General features: G+C 40.6%; 1 protein-coding gene across 1 annotated transcript in view; it reads right to left on the bottom strand.

The window, feature by feature from the left end:
- The window catches only part of ANK3 (ankyrin 3), a 324,133-nt gene that overhangs the window by 111,828 nt on the left and 189,937 nt on the right, over positions 1–22,368 (bottom strand). Inside the window, 7 exon segments of the mRNA XM_060285875.1 lie at positions 2,463–2,525; positions 2,687–2,759; positions 6,759–6,854; positions 7,595–7,693; positions 7,781–7,879; positions 15,299–15,397; positions 20,115–20,312. Of these exon segments, the coding sequence (XP_060141858.1) occupies positions 2,463–2,525; positions 2,687–2,759; positions 6,759–6,854; positions 7,595–7,693; positions 7,781–7,879; positions 15,299–15,397; positions 20,115–20,312 (727 nt within the window).

Below are 22,368 nucleotides of genomic sequence, written 5' to 3'. Positions count from 1 at the left end.
GTAAAACAGAAATGCTAGTTCATGCAGCAGAGAATGATACAAATATGTGATAAAGGGCTACTGTGGCTTACTAGACCTCATGAAAGCAAAACTTAGGGACATTAGCCGATGATAATATTAATAGGAGTCAATTAAGTATATATTATAACCCTGGAAATAGCTTCATCTTCAATCATAGATTTTTAGTATTTATCATCTACGGACAAAGCAATAGCCCTGTATACTCTGCTTTGCTCAGACTATACCTCGAACATGGTGTTCGGCTCTGGCCGCCTCAGTGTGAGATGGATACAGACACGATGAAATGTACATAGGAGATTGACCACGATGGTATGGGAACAGGGGAAGGAAGTGTCAATAGTACGCCCAGAGGAAGAAACACTGAGAAGAAATACGAAAAGCATTTTTAAATATCAGAAGCATTGTTACATGAATGAGGCAGATTTTGTTGTCAATAGTGCTAAAGAAAAAAAAAAGAAAAAAAAATAGTGCTAAAGAGATCAGAGCCTGGATCACTGAGTTAAAGCCTGAATCGGTGACAAGGATGCTCCCTAAAATGAAGAATTTTTAAAGTCAGAGTTGTTCACATGGAATAGGCAGTCTGGGAATTAGGCAATTCCCATCATGGAGGCATTTGGGCACAGGATCTCATAACAGAGGTAATTCCAGCACTGGGTGACGGTTGTTCAGACTGAGTGACCTTTAACCAACTCCCTTTCAACATTAAACGCTACAACGTTATGAGGTCAAGAGCCCTTTTCTTCCAACAGCCCCCGGACACATCCATAAAGCAAGGGCTGAGTTTAAAGAAAGATGGATAAAATGAGAATGAAAATTTGCTTATTCATTTCAAATTCCCAAGCTGAGATCAATCTAAAGGAAATGATGGTCATTTCCAGTTAAACAGCTAAATGAAATATCTTCAAATGAAGAGATTCAAAATTTCTTCTTTTTGGAAATGAGTTATCCACATGTATAAGGTTGTTACATGGTCCATTCAAACTTGGCCTCTCATCAATGCAGCTATTTGGGGATATCCTGTTAGACACTAGCAAATTTTTAGGTCTGTGACTGTCATATTATATCTCATAATAATTTCATTTGACACCATATTTTGTGAGTGTATGCATCTTTGTGAGACCATCACTTTCCTTTTATCTTCTGCACAGGTGAAATTACTCTGAAAATGTTGCATAAGAAAGCAGCGAAATATAATATGACAGTAAGGCATGTTACTCGTAGAGTCCTAACGATGATGCAAATATTATCCACTGGGGGATAAACAGAGGTAAACATATAGTTGATGGTTTACAGAAAAAGAAAGAAAAATGATGAGTAGAAGCCTTTCATATTTATCAAAACAACATTTACAAACAGTGAGACAGGTACTTTCAGGTCCCGAAATGACCAACAAGACATTAGCTCTCCTAGGCGGGCAGTCCTTGGCTACAACGCACTTACACTTGGCAGTCACTGGAACTGAAAAAGCTAAAGTGACTTTGGATCAGGGAGGCTTTCCCACTATTTAGGTTTCCAACGAAATCCGGACAAATCAAAGAAGGAACCGGTAATTACAATAGAGACAACCCAGAGGCAGAGAAAGACTAGCTGCACGAAGACTGACCCGAGAGAAAAATACAACATGAGAGACGGAAAACGGAGAAGCAATCAGAACACTGGGAGAGTCAAGTGACGCAGAAAAGAAACATAAATATAATATAAATTCTACTCTACGTAAACATTTCATTATTGCAGTAAAAAGGCCAAAAATCTGCCATCTTTATCATATTTATTTACTGTCAAAATGCTAGTTTTCCAAAGAACAATAAGGATGTCATTCATTAATATAACTCCATAACATGACCTGGTCATACGCACTGATTTTTAAGTAAGGCAGAAAACTAGTAGTTTCTTTTAAGCACATGAATAGTGACAGTCATCTATAATTTGTCTCTTTCATGAAATCAATATTGAAAACTTACATTTTGAAAGCAGTTTTGTCGGGTTGAGGTTTCATTATGAGTTCAAGTTCAAAAGCAACTTTCACTGCAAAGCTTAGAGTACATCTTAGAATGGGCATTTGATCCCTTCCCTTATAAACCCTCTCATTAAAAAAAAATTTTAGATATGAATATTAATCAGATTTTACTTTCTAGGTTTTCAAATGTAAACAATAAAAACAATTTTTATGCTTAATAGAAACAAATAGTAAGAAAGTAATCCAGATAGTTAGTAACACTTGCATTTTCAAATTGAAAAATGCGTTCAAGGAGAGGGGAGTCAAAGAGACTAAAAGAAGACAGTCAGTGATACCAAATACATGTTGTTTAAATGATACATTAATTAATAATTGCAAGATAAAATGAAAAGTTAGTAACTCAAGGAAGGGTTACATTTCAAAGATAAGAAATGGAAGATAAAGCTGGTAGTTAAATTTTATCACAATAAAAATTCACAAATACCTTCTTCAACATCTGAGATATATTCGCCATCACTGAGCATCTCAGGGGCGTTGGCTTTACGAACTGCATGATTTAAGTGAACAATGTAAGTGTGAAAAATGCATGCTCTTGATACTACAACGAAACATATTAATGCTTCTAAAAACATTTTGCAGTGAATTTTCTTCAGGAAAAAAATACAAAGTCACTCTTCGTTACTACGAACTCAAAGGAGGTTTTCATACCTTCATCATCAGACATGTCAAGAACTTCATTCATCGTTTCTGGAACATTCATTTTGTGCTTCTCTATGACAGTCTAGTAACAAAGAAAGCAGTCATTTTAGTATGAGCAGACAGGACATTTTACTGAGACTATTCATTGCTTCCTAAATTAATCTGTTGGTTTACTGTGGGATTTGTGTGTTGAATATCTTGAAGGCCCCCTCATACAAAATGACATCAAAATTATGCCTTCACAGCACTAAGTTCCTCATCATATACATGGCAGAGAACGAATACAAGGTGAAAGAATTCTAGTGGCCAAAGCGCACCAGCTTAAAAGCTTTAGGTCCGCAATAAAGCTTTTCAAAGGAAAAAAAGGAGAGAGATACTGCCTCCTTTAGTTCATTGCTATACTTCTTCACGGTCTTCATGGATCTGCCACCCCATTCCACTAAAAGTCTTAGCTGATGATAAACCGAATGATTGGCAAGAAGCCTGTCTTTATTGCTTGTGCCAAGCCAGCCCCTTCTCGTTTTCCCTTCCTAGGTGTATGTTTCAATTTCTAGAATAAATCACAATATTGAGATTCCAATAACTTTTACAACCATGTGTTTGCAGAAAATATTTTAGAGGGAATGCATTTGCAGGATAATTTTAACTGCCACAAAATTTTCAAGAATGGTATACAGTATGACAGAGCAAAGGCTATACTGAATCTTTTAATTGCTCTTTGATGACTTTTCGCCTAGATAAATTGTATCCGTCCCAAGAACACTGACAGTATTACTTGTTTGAAAATATTAATGACCTAATATGTTTTAGTTTTAAAATGAATCCTCTTTTAATCTGAGCGTATAAAAGACTAATGGTACAAGTCATGTTGAAGTAAAGCATTATTTTGCATTTTTTCCAGCATGTAGTACTGTAATTGAACATTTTCAAAAAATAAATATTTTATATTAGAACAGTTTTAGATTTACAGAAAAATTGCGAGGATAATAGAGAGTGTTCACCCAGTTTTCCCTATGATTAACACATATTAGCATGGTACCTTTGTCACAATTCATGAACCAATATTGATTTATTATTATTAATTAAAGTTATATTCGATTCAGATATCCTCAGCTTTTGCCAAATATCCTTTTTCAGTGCTAGCATCCCATCCAGGGTACCGTGTTATCTTTTGTTGTCAATCTCCTTAGGCCCCTATGGCTAAGTTTCTCAGACTTTCCTTGTTTTTAGTGACCTTGACAGTTTTGGGGTGAACTGGTCAGGTATTTTGTAGAATGTCCCTTAATTGAGATTCGTCTCATGTTTTTCTCATTGATTAGACTGGGGTGATATGTTTTGGGGAGGAAGACCACTGCGGTAAAATGTCATTTTCGTTACATCACATCAAGGGCATATACTGTCAACATGATTCACCAGGGTTGACGCTGTACTCGGTCATGTGGCTGAAGCAGTGTTGGTCAGCTTTCTCCCGTAATCTACTCTATTTCCCCTGCTCTCCACACTGTTTTCTTGCGAGGGAAGTTACTACACTCAGACACACTTGAGCAATGGGGAATCGTGAGCCACCTCTTGGAGGCGAAAGTATTTTCATAAATTATTCGGAATTCTTTTGCCTGAGAAATCTGCCTCTTCCTCCATAGTCATTCAATCATTTATCCGTATCAGTAATGAACTCATGGATATATATTTTATACTTTGCACTATACCCCGATACTATTTTATTTCTTTTGTTCAAATTGTTCTGGCTTTGGCCATTGGGAAGTCTTTCAGTGGCTTCCCGTGTCACTTTAACACGTCCCATCATTTTGTGTATGTATGTTTATTTATTTATTTACGGGGAGGGCCTTACTTTTTGGCACTACCAGAGGTTGCAGGCTCATCTTGTGTATTTCCTGCCCCAGTTGTAGATTTTGTCATTTCTCCAAGGAGCCCTGGTTCCCTCCATTAGAGAAGGCTGTTAGAAACCAACATCTGAGTGATAGAAGTACTCTGCTCGTTGCTACTGAGGGAATTTTAAACAATGCAATTTAAATAGCTTAATGCGTATCTTTTGGATATCCGCTTCTAGCCACTCAGTTTCCTACTCTGCCGTGATTGTAATGTCATTAACTAAAGCATCTTTCTCCGAATTGCCATATCCAATAAGGCACTCCTAGCAAAGATGCAGTATTCTTTTTAAGGCTACTGAAGAACTGATGCCTGCTTAAGGAGACAATGGTCGCTGGGGCTTCCATAACGTCTGAACAGAGACCCACCTGCGGGCGGCTGCAATGTGCTTAGTTAGCTTAAGGGCACACACCCCACCCTGAATCCCGTCAGTCCTCTCTGAGCTAGATGACAGGCAACTGCAAAGGCAGGGCTGACAAGGTGGTGTCTCAGCTTGAAATAAAGTCTCAAATACCACAGGGCTGGACTAGGTCTTAGGGACTTCAGTGGCCTCTTTTCTAGTCAATGTGAGCGTTTCATTTGGCGGAAGCCTCATTTACTTCACCAGGCAAACTGGACCTTCCTGTTAGCATGAGTAATCTTTTCTCTCTGGCAGAAAGTCACCTACCAAGTCAGCTGATGATGTTGAGTGAGAAATGGCATGACTGCCGTGCACATTCTTTCACTAGGAACTGGAGCCCTAAAACCCTTTTCTCTCAGTCCATTTCCCGAGGCTGTAACTTTACTTTCCCTGTCTGTAACTTTATTTTCTCCTAAAGCTCTTTTTGATATCAAAGAAATATTTTGCACTTTCCTAACAGGTGAGAAAATCATTGACATTTAATCAAATAAGATTTATAGTTTGAACTATTATACCATCTTCAATTCTCTAACATTGAAACAGAAGTTTCACATATTTATTTCAGTGACTTCAAGTCTTTTATAGCATGGTGACACTTGCTTGTTATTTAATACCTTGTCCTTCTCTCCTTTCCTACTCTCAAGAGAGTTACATGGCATATCTATAAAATTAAGGTTAATAAACATTACTTATTTAAACTCTTTTCTCGAGAATTTAATGATAGATTTTAAGATGATGAAATACTCAAGAGGTATATGAAAGCAATAGGTAGGAATTTATTTCTATTCCAGCTATATCTTAAAGTTAGAAACGTGCCCTGGTTGACAACCATTGCTCTAGTCCATTAAAGCTACTGTTTCCGCTTCTGCAAATTACAACATTTCTCTTTTGTGATCAGCAGGCTGAAGTTTTAGTTTCTAAAACCTGTACACAGCCAAATAACTCAACCGGCAGGTAGCAACAGAGTCCTTCAAGCCATGGTGTTTTGTACGAAGCACTGTATATCCAGACTGCAGACGTGAACTATGCCTTCTTCGTGTTGGAAGGTGGCATATGAGAAAAGGAAGCACAGCTGATACTTCCAAGTGCTGCAGAGTCCTAAACTGACACTGTACGGACTCAATCTCAGGCCTGTGTGTTGAGTCATGCAGTCAGGAATAACTCAAGTAAACCTCTGACATGGGGTAATATCTGCTATTGATTCCAAAGTTACCAAATCCTGATGGAGTTCAAAGGCACCAGACGGGGTTCCAAAGAAGTGATTGTTTTTCCTAGGAAAACTCCAATAGGTGAATGGAAGAGAAGCGAGCGTGGTGGGAAAAACTGACTTGGAACCCACCTCTAATGTTTCTCTAACAAGGCAAAAATATTTTTACAATAATGATGACAATGTACCCATTATCATTTGTGAGTTAAAATATTTTAAAGAACCAACTTAGAGTTTTCATCTTTCTTGCACTGTCAAAGAAGGATGTCAAAACATCTCATTAAAAAATTTTTTTATATCAAAATAAAGAAATACATTCAGCTTTCTATGGGACTAAAATCTCTGTAGCTTTTTGAAAGGTATAACTTTTGAAAAGGTATTTTTAGTGTTTTGAATTTTTCTTCCCATCAGAAATGAGAGTTTTGCTTTGCTGACTGCCATTAAGGAGGTGACAGCATTTGGAAATACGGTGCTTAGTTTCTGAATGGAGGAAAAAAGGTTCATCTCCCCAAAGCCTGGAAAAATCTACAATCTGAGAACTGGCTCTTGGGGTAATGGGGTTACAAGGTCTGGCATCCACTACTCACAGTTGTGGTCACAGTCTCTTCAGTTACCACCTTCAGGGTGTCCACCACTGAGATGTAGCCAAGCCTCCGGGCAATGGCCAGGGCAGTGTTCCCATTCTGGGAAGAGGGAAACATGGTCAAGGAATTACAGGTCATTCCACGTGTCTCAGCGCCTGTGTGTTTCCACACGTTTGCCTTTACAAACGTAAGGTGAGTGTCTCACCAGTCCCTTCCCACTGTCACACCCAAAACGCTGTTTCATTAAAGACATACCTTGCACAAAACACACCTAACCTGTCCCTACTCGTACAGCAGAGTCTGGGCTGCTACACATGGAACCCGAGAGGCTTTTTAATGTTTTATGTAATCAAGGAAACAAACACGTGCTTCTTCTTATGTTTGTACTCCCTACTAGGTAGCAGTGGGTTTGTAGGTTTTTTTTTTTCCTTTCCTGTACGCGGGCCTCTCACTGCTGTGGCCTCTCCCGCTGCGGAGCACAGGCTCCGGACGCGCAGGCTCAGCGGCCATGGCTCACGGGCCCAGCCGCTCCGCGGCCTGTGGGATCTTCCAGGACCGGGGCACGAACCCACGTCCCCTGCATCGGCAGGCGGACTCCCAACCACTGCGCCACCAGGGAAGCCCGGTTTGTAGTTTTTAAGTGGGAAACATTAATCACATCTCTCTCTCTGGACAACTCACAACAATACAGTTATTGTCCTTTTCCCTTCATTCTACTGAATGCTCTGTTTATGCCTACTAAACACAGAAAGTCAAAAAGTAACCCTGTCCAATAAAAATGTAAGAAGACACCAGCACCCAGCTCCCACCTCATCATTTAGCTGGCCCTTTGCTCTTACCACAGTGAGTTCATTGGGGGAGGCATTGTTCTGAAGCAAGACATTGATTATATGCGTGTGTCCCTGTTGAGCTGCTTGGTGTAACGGCGTATACCCATTCTGTAGAAGGAAGATGGAAGAAAAGACTCTTACTTCCTTGGACACGAGATCAATGACTTGGTAGATACAAAGGAGAAAGGAGTTTACCTTTGTTTTGGCATTCACTTTTGCAGAATGCTGGAGCAGGAAGTTAACAATCTTGATGTTTCCATAGTGGCAGCCCACATGTAGCGGTGTGTATCCCATCTGTAATTATATATATATATATATATAAACTTTATTAAGAAATAATCTTTCTTAACGAGGCAGAAAGAGTTTTTTTTCCCCTATATAAAACAAATGCCATTGATAATTCTCAGAGCTAATCTAAGGTATAAATAACAATACCACCTCACATGGAGATAGTTACTAAACGTCCCAAAGTGCTCGCTCTAGCATCGGCTCATTTTATTTCCGTAACAACTTTTCAAGATAGGACGAAAGGATGGAACAACAGACAGCCTAGACAGAAGGATCCAGTGGCTTCTCGCAGAGGGTCAGAAGCGTGCTCAATGGACAGACTTGGACTAGCATTTATTCAACGCTCTACTCTCTCAAAGCATAAAATTGAGGTTAAAAATGTGAAGTGGTTAAGTGATCACGAAAGCGGTAGATGATGATCAGAATGCGTGACGGAGATACGAAGGACAGAAACACTGAAGCGGGAGAGGCTGGTGTGAGTTCAGGAGGTCTGCGATGTATGAACTTGACTTAGGAATAGATGCTCTCGTTAAAGTCTTCTGCCTACCTAGCCAGAGCCCCACACATTGAAAACCACTCATTTAGACAAAGCAATGGATTTCTTCTCCAATTAATATCCACTGACCCTTGAGGGGCTATAAATTCCATCTATTAAAAAATATATCGTGTGTGTATGTATGTGTATGTATATATAGATACACACACACACACATATATTCTAGATAATTATTTTTTTAAAAAAGGATATTCCAGGTATTTTTTCTAGATGGCCATAATGTAACAGACTCCACCACACAATTTCAGTGTCCATGGCCAATCTCTGTTTATGATGACACTGGCAGCACCAGAACACTGAAAGGGAGAGCACAGACTTTTAATATTTCTAAATGGGCATGGGTCAGGGGTCCATGTTTTCAAGTGTCTGCATCTCATATGTGATGGCATTAATGTGTCTTTATGGTGACTCTGTGCTACAGACTGAATGTTTGTATCCCCTAAAAGTTGTCTGCTGAAACCCTAATCCCAGTGTAATGGTATTTAGAGATGGAACCTTTGGCAGGTAATTTGGTCATGAGGGTGGAGCCCTCATGAATGGGATTAGTGCCCTTATAAGAAGAGAAAGGAGACAGCCTGACTCTTCTCTTTTCTACCGGCTACCAGCACCGTGATCTTGGACTTCCCAACCTCCAGAACTCTGAGAAAAAAAGGTTTGTCCAGGCTATAGTATTCTTGTTATAGCAGCCTAAACTAACTAAGACACTCCAGCAAATGGGTGTATTTGAATTTGAAAAGGGGACGTCCAGAACACAGCCGATTGTGGAAGGTGAAGACACCTCAGCAGGGATGTGCTGCCTTAAAGAACTGACTCTGGTTAGATTCTATTCCATGACCTGAACTGTAAGTGCAGCCACACTGACCAGACCCTGCTGATAAGCTCACCGTAACCACATGTATATGAGTCTGACTTAGGACCCCTAAAGCTGCTTCATGCACGATGAAGGGTATCCCATTTTGGGGACCAGAATTCACCTGCCTGCTTTGCAGGGTTCTTTCTTGGTACTGAGGAACTCAGGATACTGTGTTAGGAATCAGAATGCTGCTTAGGGAGGGAGGCATGAAAACAGTTTTCTCCTACCAGTTCTCAGTACAATTAGCTTAATCGACTGAAGTAACATTATTCCCAGTGTTAGTGGCAGAGGACTGATCCCAAACCAAAAGATTACGGAAAATATTTTAAAATTTTAAATATTAAGGAACTCTTCAAGTTTCTGGTCAACATGCCTAAGCAATGATGCAACACTTTCCAATGGCTACTGTGCTACTGTATTGATCAGATTTTTAAAAGAAATTGAATTATTCTAAGTACCTTAATGTACAGTTTCTTCTCATCCTCATAGCTTCACTGTCACTCCTAGTAAAACCCTAAGTCATTACAGTGGACTGTTAGGACACGGTTGGTCTGGACCCTGCTCTCCGCCTCCCATCTATTACATCTCTGAGCTCGTCTCCTACGAGTCTCTCCCTTGTTCACGCTGCTCTAAGACATTGGTCTTCTTGCTGCTCCACAAATACTACAGTATTTTCTTAAAAATACATATGCATGCCAGGAAGATTTAGTTTTCATCCAGAGAAACCAAAATTGGGGCTCCTCCATTCATTGAGGGCCACAAAGTTCCCATGGTAAATGGCACCTTGCACATGCCCAGACAGATGTGATTTGGGAAATTCCCTTCAACTAGTGGCAATACATTTTGGAAAGACCAACTCTTCTTTCTTTAATAACTAAGGAACAGTCATAGTTCAGATAACTGAGCAGTCTTTGCTTGCTTTTTTCACTGTTGCCTACTTATACCATCATTATAAGCTGAAGTTAAGTCATCTTCTTTAGGCAATACTGAAAGGGTGTATTTGTGTAGGAAGAGCAAACAGGTACAGATGGAATATTCAGGCTGCTGTTTCTGATCTATGGTACGTGAGCATAAGATCTTACTGAGCAGTAGTTAGGTGCCTCCCTATGCAACATGGTTTGAGAAAGCGGGAGCAGGAAATCCACACTATTTCCTCACCTCCTAAACCTGTGCTCTCTCGGGTCTGTCTTTGGCCTTCCTTGCACTTGTCATAGTCTTCCTCAGTGAACACACCCACTCACAACTACAATTATTCCCTGATTTTATTTCAGTTAAATTTTTTGTTTTCAAATTTTTTTATGTTGATACTATTGTTTTAGGGAATACCTTTCTCTTGTCACATGTTACACTAAATATTACTTAATAATATGGCAGGCTGTAAGATATTTCTATAAATAGCTTTTTCATAATTTTACTTCAATAAAACTGATTGAGATTGAAAAGTTGCATTTAGTAACAGACAGAGATTTTTCCTTTAGAAAACAAACTCTAAAAATAAACTCTCAGTATCTCATTTCCTGAAGGTGCTACAGTTGAACGTCTTAGCACGCTAAAAAGGGGAAAAAAGTTGAAAAAATTTCTCCTGTGAATTTTTTACTTTATTGTTCACCTCCAAAATTAGTGTGGGGTTAAAATGGAAAACAAAACAAAGATCCTCTCAGGGACTACAGAAGAGTCAAAGATTATGAAAGAGTATTTCCGTCATGATAGAAGAAGAATAAGGCAATTGTCATCTCCATCCCTAATCCAGCCTATCCCACTTCTGACATCCCTTATAACTTCTATGACCATTTCTCTTTCTACTGGCACCTTCCTCTTAGCCTACTAACATACTGCCATACTTCCAAACTTGGAAACAATAATCACTCCTTTCAAATATTTCTCTCCTTTCCTGGGTCTATATTCTCTTAAAGCTTCTTGAAAAAAAAAAAACCCATTTTTATTCACCATTCCCTTCCATTTTCCCCATATCTCACCACCTCCACTACTCCAGTGAAACTGCCTTCTAATAACCCCGGTGCCACTCCAGTGCACGTGTTTTAGTGTTTTCTCTTCTGTGTCACACTCTCCTTGACAGTCTTCAGTTACTTGGCATCCATGTCATATTCTTTCCCGATTTCCCTCCTGCCCTCAGTCAGGCCTGCTTCCTTCCACCTCCTCCAACCACTTTAAAATATCGTTGATCCTAGGGATTTTGTCTTTGATTTCCTCCACACTGTTCCTCAACGATCACGTCCACATTCACAGTTTCAACGGATACATTTATTCTGACCACGTCCAAATCGGTATCTTTAGTCCAGACGCCCCTCCTGTATCCCAGACCAAAGCTTTAGTCATTTACTAGCTGTCTCTACCTAGAGACAGCTACCCCTAGGTCATGTAAGACTCAACACACCCAATACAGAACTCAGGGTGCTGTTTCTCCAACCAGCTTCTTCTCCTTCACTTCCTGTCTCACTGAACGGGACTTGTGATCACCTGGTTACAGGGCCACATCCTCAGATTTGTCCTGAATTTCTCACTTTTCCTTAGTCCCTATATACACATGGTCTCAAGTCTTATTGTTTGTACTTGTTAAGTATTTCTTCAATTTCTCTCTTGCTTACCAACATCCCATCCGCCCCTTACTTGAGGCCTTCTCTATTCTTCATCTGGACCTCAGCAATTGCCTTCTAACGGCCCCTGCTCCAAGCTCTTTTACCAACTCGTTCTTTGCATTGTCTCCTAGGATCTTTCTAAACCAGATATCTGATCTTATCATCTTCTGTTTACAACCTCTCAAGGCTTCCCAGTACAAACTGGATTAAAAACTTAAGCGTGGCACATCAAGGCCCTCTGAGATCATCTTAATTATCTAGCAGTATCTTGGGGTGTGCCCCCAATTTTTTCTCATGTTCCTGTGATGCTGAACCAGCTACAGACCCCTTCTATACTCCCACCTTTGTAAATAACTCAGTTAACGCCAATAACTCTGAATTTATTTATTTATACATGGGGTCAAAATCAGGCTTTGGACCAGCTAGCTATGTTACCTTACATGAGCAATTCCTTTTCTGTGCCTCAGTTTCTGTAGAATAGGGATACTAATTTTACCAACCTTATAAGATAGTCATAAGGATTCAACAAATTAATGAGGGTAAATGCTTAGAACAGTATCTGACACAGAGAAAATGAGTAGTAAGTTTTGCTATTATTATTACATTTTTATTGTTGTGTCTCCCTCTCTAGACTGTGAATTCTGTGAGGACAAGGAACGTATCACTCAGGTAAGAATCGAACAACTAGAAAGAGCTCTAGAAACAAATATGAAGTATGTATCAAATAAATGTTTTTCATGATTTTACACACATTAAAAGAAAGCTAATTTAACTATTTACTTGCTAATCAGTACCTCCGAGAATCAGTGCTTTGGTGTGCTTTGGGGTGGTCTAAATAAAATGCTTCCAGAGATTCTCCTTTTAAAAAGCAAAAGAGGGCTTCCCTGGTGGCGCAGTGGTTGAGAGTCCGCCTGCCGATGCAGGGGACACGGGTTCGTGCCCCGGTCCGGGAAGATCCCACATGCCGCGGAGCAGCTGGGCCCGTGAGCCATGGCCTCTGAGACTGCGCGTCCAGAGCCTGTCCTCCGCAACGGGAGAGGCCACAACAGTGAGAGGCCCGCGCACCGCAAAAAAAAAAAAAAAGCAAAAGAAGTGGCTTCATTTCAGCTGTACGACACTGAGCATTAGACCCCGTGGCCAGCCGCACAATTTAGTCTGAACTGATTTGGTGAACTTCAAATACAAAGTGAGGTGGAGATATGGTGGGTCAGCAGGCCAGTGGGAAGGCTGCACGGCTGTTACCAGGATGTTCTGGTCTCTTCCCCACAAGAGAAAACAGCTCCTGATAATTTAATTATTACTATTTTAAAATTGAAGCCAGTGACTCAAATGGTACCATACATTCTACCTGTCGGCTGCTTGGGGATGTCATCTTTACCAGGAAGAGTTTGGAAGCTCATGGGATACAATCAACTCCTTACTTTCAAGGCTAGGAAGCAAATCCAAGCAACCCACGTCTTTGCACTCCTGCTCTACTCAACTATGGGACAATCATAGCCTCACTTCTTTTTGGTGCTGTGATCTTTGCTGAGAAGAAAAAGGATGAGAGAGTGATTTTTTTTGGTCTCTAATTTTTTTAAGAGACAGAGAGATGCTTTCTGAACTACATCACTTGTAAAGGGCAGGAAAAGGTACATGCTTCAGAAATATTATACTGAGTACAAAAATGATTACAGACTGTGACCTGAGTTGGACAGGGTTAGAAGGAAACCCTGGTGGAGACCCAATACTCTTAAACCGTGGGGTAGCTTTTGCAAATCTAGAACAGAAGCCTCATGGCACCATTTCTTCTCCTCCCAACCTGCCCTTGAGAATCACTGCCTTAATCCCTGACTGAATTTTGCTGGTGTATATGTTGGATGTGTTGAGATAAAAAGTACTGAGAAACAGAACCCTGTTATTGCCTTCTCAAATTTTTAATCTATAAAGGGAGAGGGAACCAAATAAAATGTTTATAAGTCCGTGTGTGTATGTGTGTGTGTGTGTCAACAGAACAACACAGGGTGAATCTACTTACCATGAAGTTGCAAATTTCTAAAGTAAAGATTTCTTTTCTGATGAAAGTGCACAAGCACAGTAAAGAATATAAGCTAAATCCAGTCTGAGCTTTTCAGATTGAAAAATGCCTGTATTTTCATGGAAAGTAACAAGAAACCATTCAGCCACTACTGTTGCCTTTACTGGTTTCTCTGTTAAACATTCAGCTATCTAGGAAGGCATTCGGGGCTAAGGGGTTCTTTTAGAATGAAAAATTTGGAAAGAAACAGAATAGAGGGAACTGGGCACTTAGGCTACCAAAGAGGCCATGGGGACTCGAAGGGCACGAGGCATTTCAGAAACGGGAGTGAGGGAGGCTACCTGGGTCACAGCTCTATCTAAGACTACCCCAGCCAGGGACCATTATATTTGCTTCACTATTTTAATACAGAGTTTAAAAAGCATAAAGGATCTTGCCTGGTCACGTCTCTTTTGGGCAGATTCTTTCTCATAGAATGCAGTATGGGTGGAGAAGCCACAGCCCTAGAGGGTCAGAACACGGTGCAAAGGGTGTAGTCTACTCAGGGCTGCCTCCTGTGCTCGTCCCGTAAATCCAGCCTGACTCTGGCGTCTGCAATACCTTTTTACCTGGCTAATTCCTGGTGACCCTTCTATGTTATTAATATCTTCAATATCTGTCCACACACCTCAGAATCCATCTACATTATACACAGAAATGTTCGTATTCACAGTATAATAGGTAACAAGTATTCATTTTTGTGTCAAAAATGTGACACACAGAAACAAAGTTACATTTTGAAGTAGATACAAGTTTGATATGAAGAGTAACAAAATTAAGTGCTGAAAGAAACTATCCAGAGAAAGACTGATATGAAGTCCTATCTTTGATGATGACACAAAACACCCATGCGTCTTATGTGAGTTTGAAATGGTGGCATTCTATGAGATTAATCAGAAATTTCTTTTTGAAAAGATAACTATTTTGGCTGAGAAAGGGAAGGAGTTGCTAGCGATCATATACACCATAAGAAATTTAGCAAGTGAGTAGTAGTTGAATAAAACTTAATGTATCCTCGACAACTTTTTCGGTATGCATTTCTTAAAACTCAGTCACAAAAATTAAAAAAGGTACAAGTTTCACACTCTGCCCTTGATGGGCAGATGTGTTGTAACAAGGATTAATAAACTGCATTAACACAGGAGGCAGCGATATGCAGCTACATAAAGTATTCAGGCCAGTAAAGGTCAAAGCACCTGGGACACCACAACCAGAGACACTGGTGTCCCTTGTACAGATACACGTTTGAAATAACGAGTACAAAAGATATGACGGAAGATTTATTTTTGCCCCTAGAGAATTGTACTTGTTCCATACAAGGAGTCACAATGACACTCCGGATGGGCACCATCTTTTTGTGTACCTTTGTCTGGACGTCCACGTGTGCCCCCTGGTTTACTAGGACTTCGGCCACATTCACTCTGTCTTCTTGAGCAGCCAGATGGAGTGGGGTCAGGCCACTCTGCAAAAGATGAAAGTGGTCATCTCACAGGAGGGATGGAGGACACACAGGCGTGCTGGAGAAACAATTTAGGACTTCAAGAAGAGTAAGTCTACAATTTCTATGTTTAAAAAATTCTATAGGGGCTTCCCTGGTGGCGCAGTGGTTGAGGGTCCGCCTGCCGATGCAGGGGACGCGGATTCGTGCCCCAGTCAGGGAAGATCCCACATGCCGCGGAGCGGCTGGGCCCGTGAGCCATGGCTGCTGAGCCTGCGCGTCTGGAGCCTGTGCTCCGCAACGGGAGAGGCCACAACAGTGAGAGGCCCGCGTACCGCAAAAAAAAAAAAAAAAAAAAAAAATTCTATAGAGTAAGTTTATATACTAGCATGTGACAACATGGTTATCTGCAGGCTTAATGAAAAATTTCAAACATCCTCAAAAGTGGAGGGAATGGGCTGAACCTTGTGTACTGATCACAGATGCAGCAATTATCAAGGTTTTCCTCCGTTTGCTTCATCCAGCCCTACCTCCTGTTTGTTCTTTGCTTTGCGGAAGTATTTTAAAGCAAATCCCAGACATTATATCATTTTCCTCTTATGTATTTCAGTGTTCACTTTTTTAAAATAGAGTCTTTTTATTTTTTTACAAAATTATGCAAGAGTTCTAACGCACTACCAACGCATGACTAGCTTTAGAAAAATTTATTAAAATAAAAACTGTTAATAAATTGAATACTGACATATGATGATATCATTTTCTCCATTAAATATTAATACCCAAGTCTGACAAATATTTTCTTTATGTTGCTTCTGGGTAGGAAAAATGGTCTGTGAAATGTTATATAAATGCTGTCTCATGAGAATGTAATATGAAGGCTATCTCGTGAAAATTTCCAGGTCATTTAATGAGACCAGATACTTGAAATTGACTCTACCACAGAACGGACAGGCGATGTGGTTATCCCAATGGCCAAGAAAAGAATCACCAAGACTGCACCCTGGTTTAAAAGTCCTCTGTAGCTGCATTTTTCATAAATAACATTTAAGAGAACGTAAGCTGGTGTAAGTGCGTCCAGATTCTTTTCTTTCATCCATTATGAGCATACAAGTTAATGTCCTGAGTCCTAACGGCCTCTTTCTCCTCCTCTGCATCTGCGTAGCAAGACCATCAACCTGTCCTATTTGTCAGAGGAAAGGCGTGAACCAAAAGCAGCACCAGGAAGGGCACAGAACCCTCGAGATGCTGAACAGTATTCATTTAGGAGCTGCTATTCCATCAAACTAATGACAGGACTCAGGAAGAGTCATTCACTCTTGACTTTCTAATACTCTTTACAGACTTTTGGAAGAAGCTCACCCAAACTGGATAAAAGGGGAAACAGGAAAAGGAGGACTGGTGCCTTCACTTGAAATCCAAGAAAAATAAGCCTGGGGCCAAAACTGCCACCACCCAAACACTGACATAATCATAGAACAATGTTCCACGTTCCACTTTAGAGGCACAGATATTTGCAGCTGTAACATTCTGTAAAAGTGTCACAATCCCCTACTCTAAGTTTGAGACTTTCCAAACCTTCTGAAGAACTTTACTGAGTGGTTCTCAGCACAGCTGGGGGAATGTACTGTGGCTGGTGCCCTACTTTCTCGCATTCCCCCGTGGACATTCGTGCTGTCCACTCTACCTTTGGCCTGGAGTCACCTCCAGCTTTCCTGGGCTTCCCTCTCTCTCCCTTGGTCTCGAAAAAGGCTTCACTGTTATTATTTATGTGCGAACCACCTGCGTGCTCAGTTCTGTCGAGAGCATCATAATCCCGCATTTAAACTCTCTTCTCGTCTGTATTCCTCAAACCACCGTGAGCTTCTTGAGGCAACTACTGTACCTTTAATCCTTGTATAACCAGTCGAGTATCTAGCGTTTAATCCACCCACTAATCGACTGAGTCAGAGGAAAAAGCAAGCATCTTTCGGTAACATAGTATAAATTAAATGAAGAAAAAATTATTTTTACATTCGTGATTTAAAAAACAAAATGTGATGGTTAAAACAGCCCTGTGTGAGTTCAGAAGTTATCTGTTAACCTTTGATAAAGGTTTTGAGCATTGGTTCATTTTAAAAGTGGCATTTATTGGGCACAGAGAGAACACCACCAACTTGGAAGAGCAACAGCTCTGCTTCGTATTCTATTGGCTGTGTAAAGAAATACAGCTACTTGTGGTCTGCAGAATTCGTGTGGGAAAGTGGGAACGTCAAAAGCAAAATTGCACCAGATCAAACGCTAGTACTTCGGCAGGAACGTAGGTTCATGGGCTCTTTTTCTTAAAAACCCGGGAACTGCTGGTGAATAGCAGGAAGAGAAATAAGTGAAAACCATCAAGTGTTTGGTTCAATCATACTTTTCACGAAAGCTAAATCTTTCTTTTAATATTCATTGTTTAGCAAGTGAAAAATGGGGAAGCGGGATGGGGAAGGGGGAAGGGGTGGAGGGAGAGTAACTGATGTTTAAAACTCTGGCAGCTCAGGAAACATGGACAGAAAACCTGTCAGAGTCCTTATTGAATAGAGCTCTGCGGATTTTCTGTTTTCACACTGGAACTTATTTAATACTTGATACAGAAAATGACTCCTGAGAAAGGAAGCAAAGACTTACAAATGCCTTCTTATTAGACCATTTCTAGGTACTGTGAAGTGCTTGAAAGTTCCTTAAGCGCAGTGTGCTAATGGGAATTTCCTTGGTGATATATTTGCTCATGTAGAGTTTGTCAGGAAGGTGGCTGGGCATTTCCAGGCTTTCTTCCTTTGCTATGTCTTTTGGTCCTCAGAATTCCCTTGGCTGATCTAGCCTACCGAAGCAGACACTGGGAAATTCTTTCTGAAGTGTTCTCAGCCTAAATTTTTTAAAAATGATTTTAAGGTGGATTCAAGGCTAAATACGTATATTGCCACGGGTTAGCTAAAGGAATTTAAAGGAAAAAAAATGTTTATTACACAGTACTTTGGTGTCAGACCTATAGAAAATGTTCACCTGTTAACCAATTGTTCAGGTCTGTATTGTCTCTGGGAGAATTAATGAGATATAATATTCTGGGCTCCTGAGAATAAATACACTGATGGATGCCAGAATGTGCTTCGATTTGAGAAGGCCACGTCCTCCATCTCATTAAGACAGGTTGAATTTTCCAGCAAACTATTATAAGGCTGGTCTATATATTAGTGTATGAACCTTAGAAATACAACAGCTCAAACAAATCCTGATTATAATGACTACTTGAAATTGCTTCGTGATTCCCATTAATGCCGAGGCATACATTCCAAAGGGATGTTTAAAAAGAAAGATATGAGAAAAGCAAATCAGTACACGAGAAAAAAAAAAGAAAATTGTGTTTGGTTTGCAATGATCACAAAGGATTTTCAAGATACTAAAACTGAAAAAAGGTTTTCCTATTCTCTTACGTATGTCTTTTGGTTCATAGAATTTGTTAAATTACCACCTTGGGAATTCAGATTAGTGCAGAGTAACCTTTTCCCCAAACTGTGAAAAGTCTAAAATTAAGACAACTATTCTTTTTCCACTTAGAAGAAGGTGCTGAATGTTAGTCATCTTCCTGACATTTCTGGGAAGTAAAGACTGTTGTCTTTGTTTATTAGAGAATGAAAGTGAGGCTCAGAGATGTCACATAACTTGTCCAATCAAGTTACACGTCAAGTAGGAGTCAGATTTCGGATTCATACCCAGGAAATTCAAAGCCTCTGTGATCACAAAACACAGGCCACATATATTAAAATATTTAAACTACTTATTATTCATTGCCATAAAACTACTGCTATCTTGAAACTCTACTCCAATATCTGAGCTATGGCTGAGAAATGTCATAGCTGTGCCATCACCACCCTGTAGAGGAGAAGCTAAATAACAGGGAGTTTGGATTATCGGGAATTTGGGGACACTCTTGAAGGTTTTTTTAAATCTGAAGACTAAGGAATATCTGTCTTGTATTTTGGGCAGATCTCAGACTCAGGTATTAATAAGCAGTTCAGCAAACCCAAATTCTCTGCTATACACAGTGGAGGCAGTGACCTCCTTAACATGTCTCTGGGTAACTGTGGGCTGGACTTTCACAGAGCTCTTCACTAACCATGGGGATGTCGAATGTGAGGTCAGGGGAGTCTGAAGACTTCTGGGAACAGAGACTTAAAAAGTTCCCTGGCACTGCCAGTTTACCTACAGAGACTAACCTTTTGCTCTATGGAGTAAGACACCTACTCTAAATTTCTGTTATTAAAATGAACTCTCTGAAGGCAGACCTGTTTCCAGTTTCTTTTTGTAACCTAGGACTTAAAACTGGGACAGGCAGTAGGTACCCCCCAAATATCTGTGGCATAGATCAACTTACAACTTTTTATTTACAACCTACAACTTCTTATTTACTATGTTCTGGTTGCCCTTTGACTTTACATTATAACAAAACTTCACGTTACTAGAACAATTTTGTGGACCTCATGTTTATGGCTCTGTTACTCACCAGTATGACTTTGCACTTATTGACTTAACATTCTCTTATTGTTTAAACGGATTGTTTTCAAGGTCTTCCTACGATAAATGACATGTTGGTACATACTTCTGTGCATACTACACTTTGCACTCTCTATTTGACCTGAATTTTTCATGACTTCTTAGCGATCTTTTGAAGGTGAGGTTTTGTTGCGCTGGATGCTTCGCAGAGGAAAAGAAAAAAGGTTACCTTATTGCTCAGGTTCACGTTAGCATTCCTGCTGAGGAGCAGTGACACCATGTCCACATGTCCTTCCTGAGCTGCAAGATGGACAGAAGCAATTCCTTGCCGGGTAACTGCGTTTGCATCAGCACCATATTCCAGCAGAGTTGTCGCTATGTCCATCTGGTTCTTTTTGGCAGTAATGTGCAGTGGTGTATAACCATTCTGTCAACAGAAATCACTTGGTCACATGCCCAGTCACAAGATAAAAATGTGTGCAGTGCATTTTCAAATAGTATGCTTCCCTTTCTAGTGATTTTCTATGATGGTTTAAAAAAGTCATTAGCAAGTAAGCAAACACTGAGGAATCAAGAAGTGCTAGTAACATAGTGCCCTCATACCTCCCACTTTCCTAAATAGGGGAAACGTACTATAGAGAGTGTAATGCAAAAGAGTCAGAGTACCAGTGGTTTTACAAATGGATGGTAGCTCCCTAGCACAGGTAGTTGTGTTAGTAGGTGCTCAATAATTACTTGCCTTATATATCAGGAATGAGAGGAAACCCAACTAGGAAACAAACAAATGGTACCACCGGGGCAGGTTCAGAGCCATTAGTCAACCTTTAAAATCCCTTTACTAGCCTATTGCTTACAAGTGGAAATTTTTAATTTTCATGGTAGTCAAGATACTGTAATCTACTCCCATTTGCCATTCTGATTGCCTCTTTTATGAAACTCCAGTCATGCTTCAGCTAGACTGGTCCCCAAACAACATATGGCTCATGTTTCTGTCTTGCCTTACTCTACCAAGAATGCTTTTCTCCAACATGCCCTTGGGACCAGCATCTTTCATTTGAAGGTTCAGCTCAAGGGTCACACCCCCATGAAGTGTTTCACCTCCCCTTCCACTCTTTTTTTTTTTTGCGGTACGCGGGCCTCTCACGGTTGTGGCCTCTCCCGTTGCGGAGCACAGGCTCCGGACGTGCAGGCTCAGCGGCCATGGCTCACGGGCCCAGCCGCTCCGCGGCATGTGGGATCTTCCCGGACCGGGGCACGAACCCGTGTCTCCTGCATCGGCAGGCGGACTCTCAACCACTGTGCCACCAGGGAAGCCCCTCCCCTTCCACTCTTATACCTGCCCCTCACCTGGCTGACTCCAGTCAAAATCCCGGAGATGTTTAGTGGCACTCTTCTTCATATATCTGTCTCCTCCTACTAAAATGCAGATTTGTTAAGGGCAAGTACTGTGCCACATTTGTCTTTGTATCTCTATAGCCGGGCAATGACGGGCAAATCCTTAGATTTGAGTCAAGCTTACTAGAGCTTTCAGAACATTCTGGGATCCTTCTCTTGGTTGACTTCTGATGCTCAGAGGTGGAAGGAACAAAAATCCCTTTGACAAATTGTTAATGAGCTGCTTCAGGAGCCCTTGTCCTAAGAAAAAAGGTCCCCTGCCTTAGGGAACCCTGTCCTGACTCACAGTCATTTAAGAGGAATGCAAGAGTACATTTTGACATGGGCCTGAATCTAATTACATAAAAAATACCAATGAAAAACTAGAATTTTTTTTTTTGGTATAGACAAGAGGATTTAGAGAAAGAAAAAAGAATAATTAGAATTTATAAAATACAAATAGGATTTAGATTTGGGAATATGGTCCAAATCTGGACAACAGATCAGTCACAATCTTTCCAAGCCATAAGGATGGGTCAGAAACAACTCAGAGGGCAGTGGGGGGCTACTGGTCGACCAGCCTGCTGTAATTAACCCTCATGTTTATGTCAATGGTATGTTCTACTGTGACAGCATTGCTCCCTTGACAAACATTCTTTCTATATTTGATTCTAGAAGATTTAAGGTTGCTGGATATCAACTGAAGAAAGTGCAAATGCCACTTCTAGACTCTTCTGAAACCAGCCTCTGCCGAACAGGATGGGCCAGGGTAGAAGAGTTTACGCTCCTATTTTTAGTTTTGACCTATTGCCATCTGGAAACCCCAGCTGACCTCAGAAGCATTTGGCCCTCTGCTCAGACACACCCTAAAGAGATCGTCTTCAGAGCCTAATGTAGATCTCTGGATTGAGCCCGACTCTACAGTGAGCGACAGGAGGGGGTGATCTGTTTTACTACCATCCCCACCCCTGAATAAAAGGGAAAATTCACAAAGCAGTGCTAGGAAACCTGATTAGTCAAGACTTTTAACACGAACTAATTAGAGTGGTAAAGGCAAGATAAAGTCAGAGCAGCTTCTAATCATGCATCTTATCAGTCAGGAACTTCTC

This window comes from Globicephala melas, chromosome 16 (genome assembly GCF_963455315.2).
Source record: "Globicephala melas chromosome 16, mGloMel1.2, whole genome shotgun sequence".
Classification (NCBI taxonomy): domain Eukaryota; kingdom Metazoa; phylum Chordata; class Mammalia; order Artiodactyla; family Delphinidae; genus Globicephala; species Globicephala melas.
The sequence above is the reverse complement of the archived record's forward strand: the minus strand, read 5'-3'. Positions and strand labels throughout refer to the sequence as shown.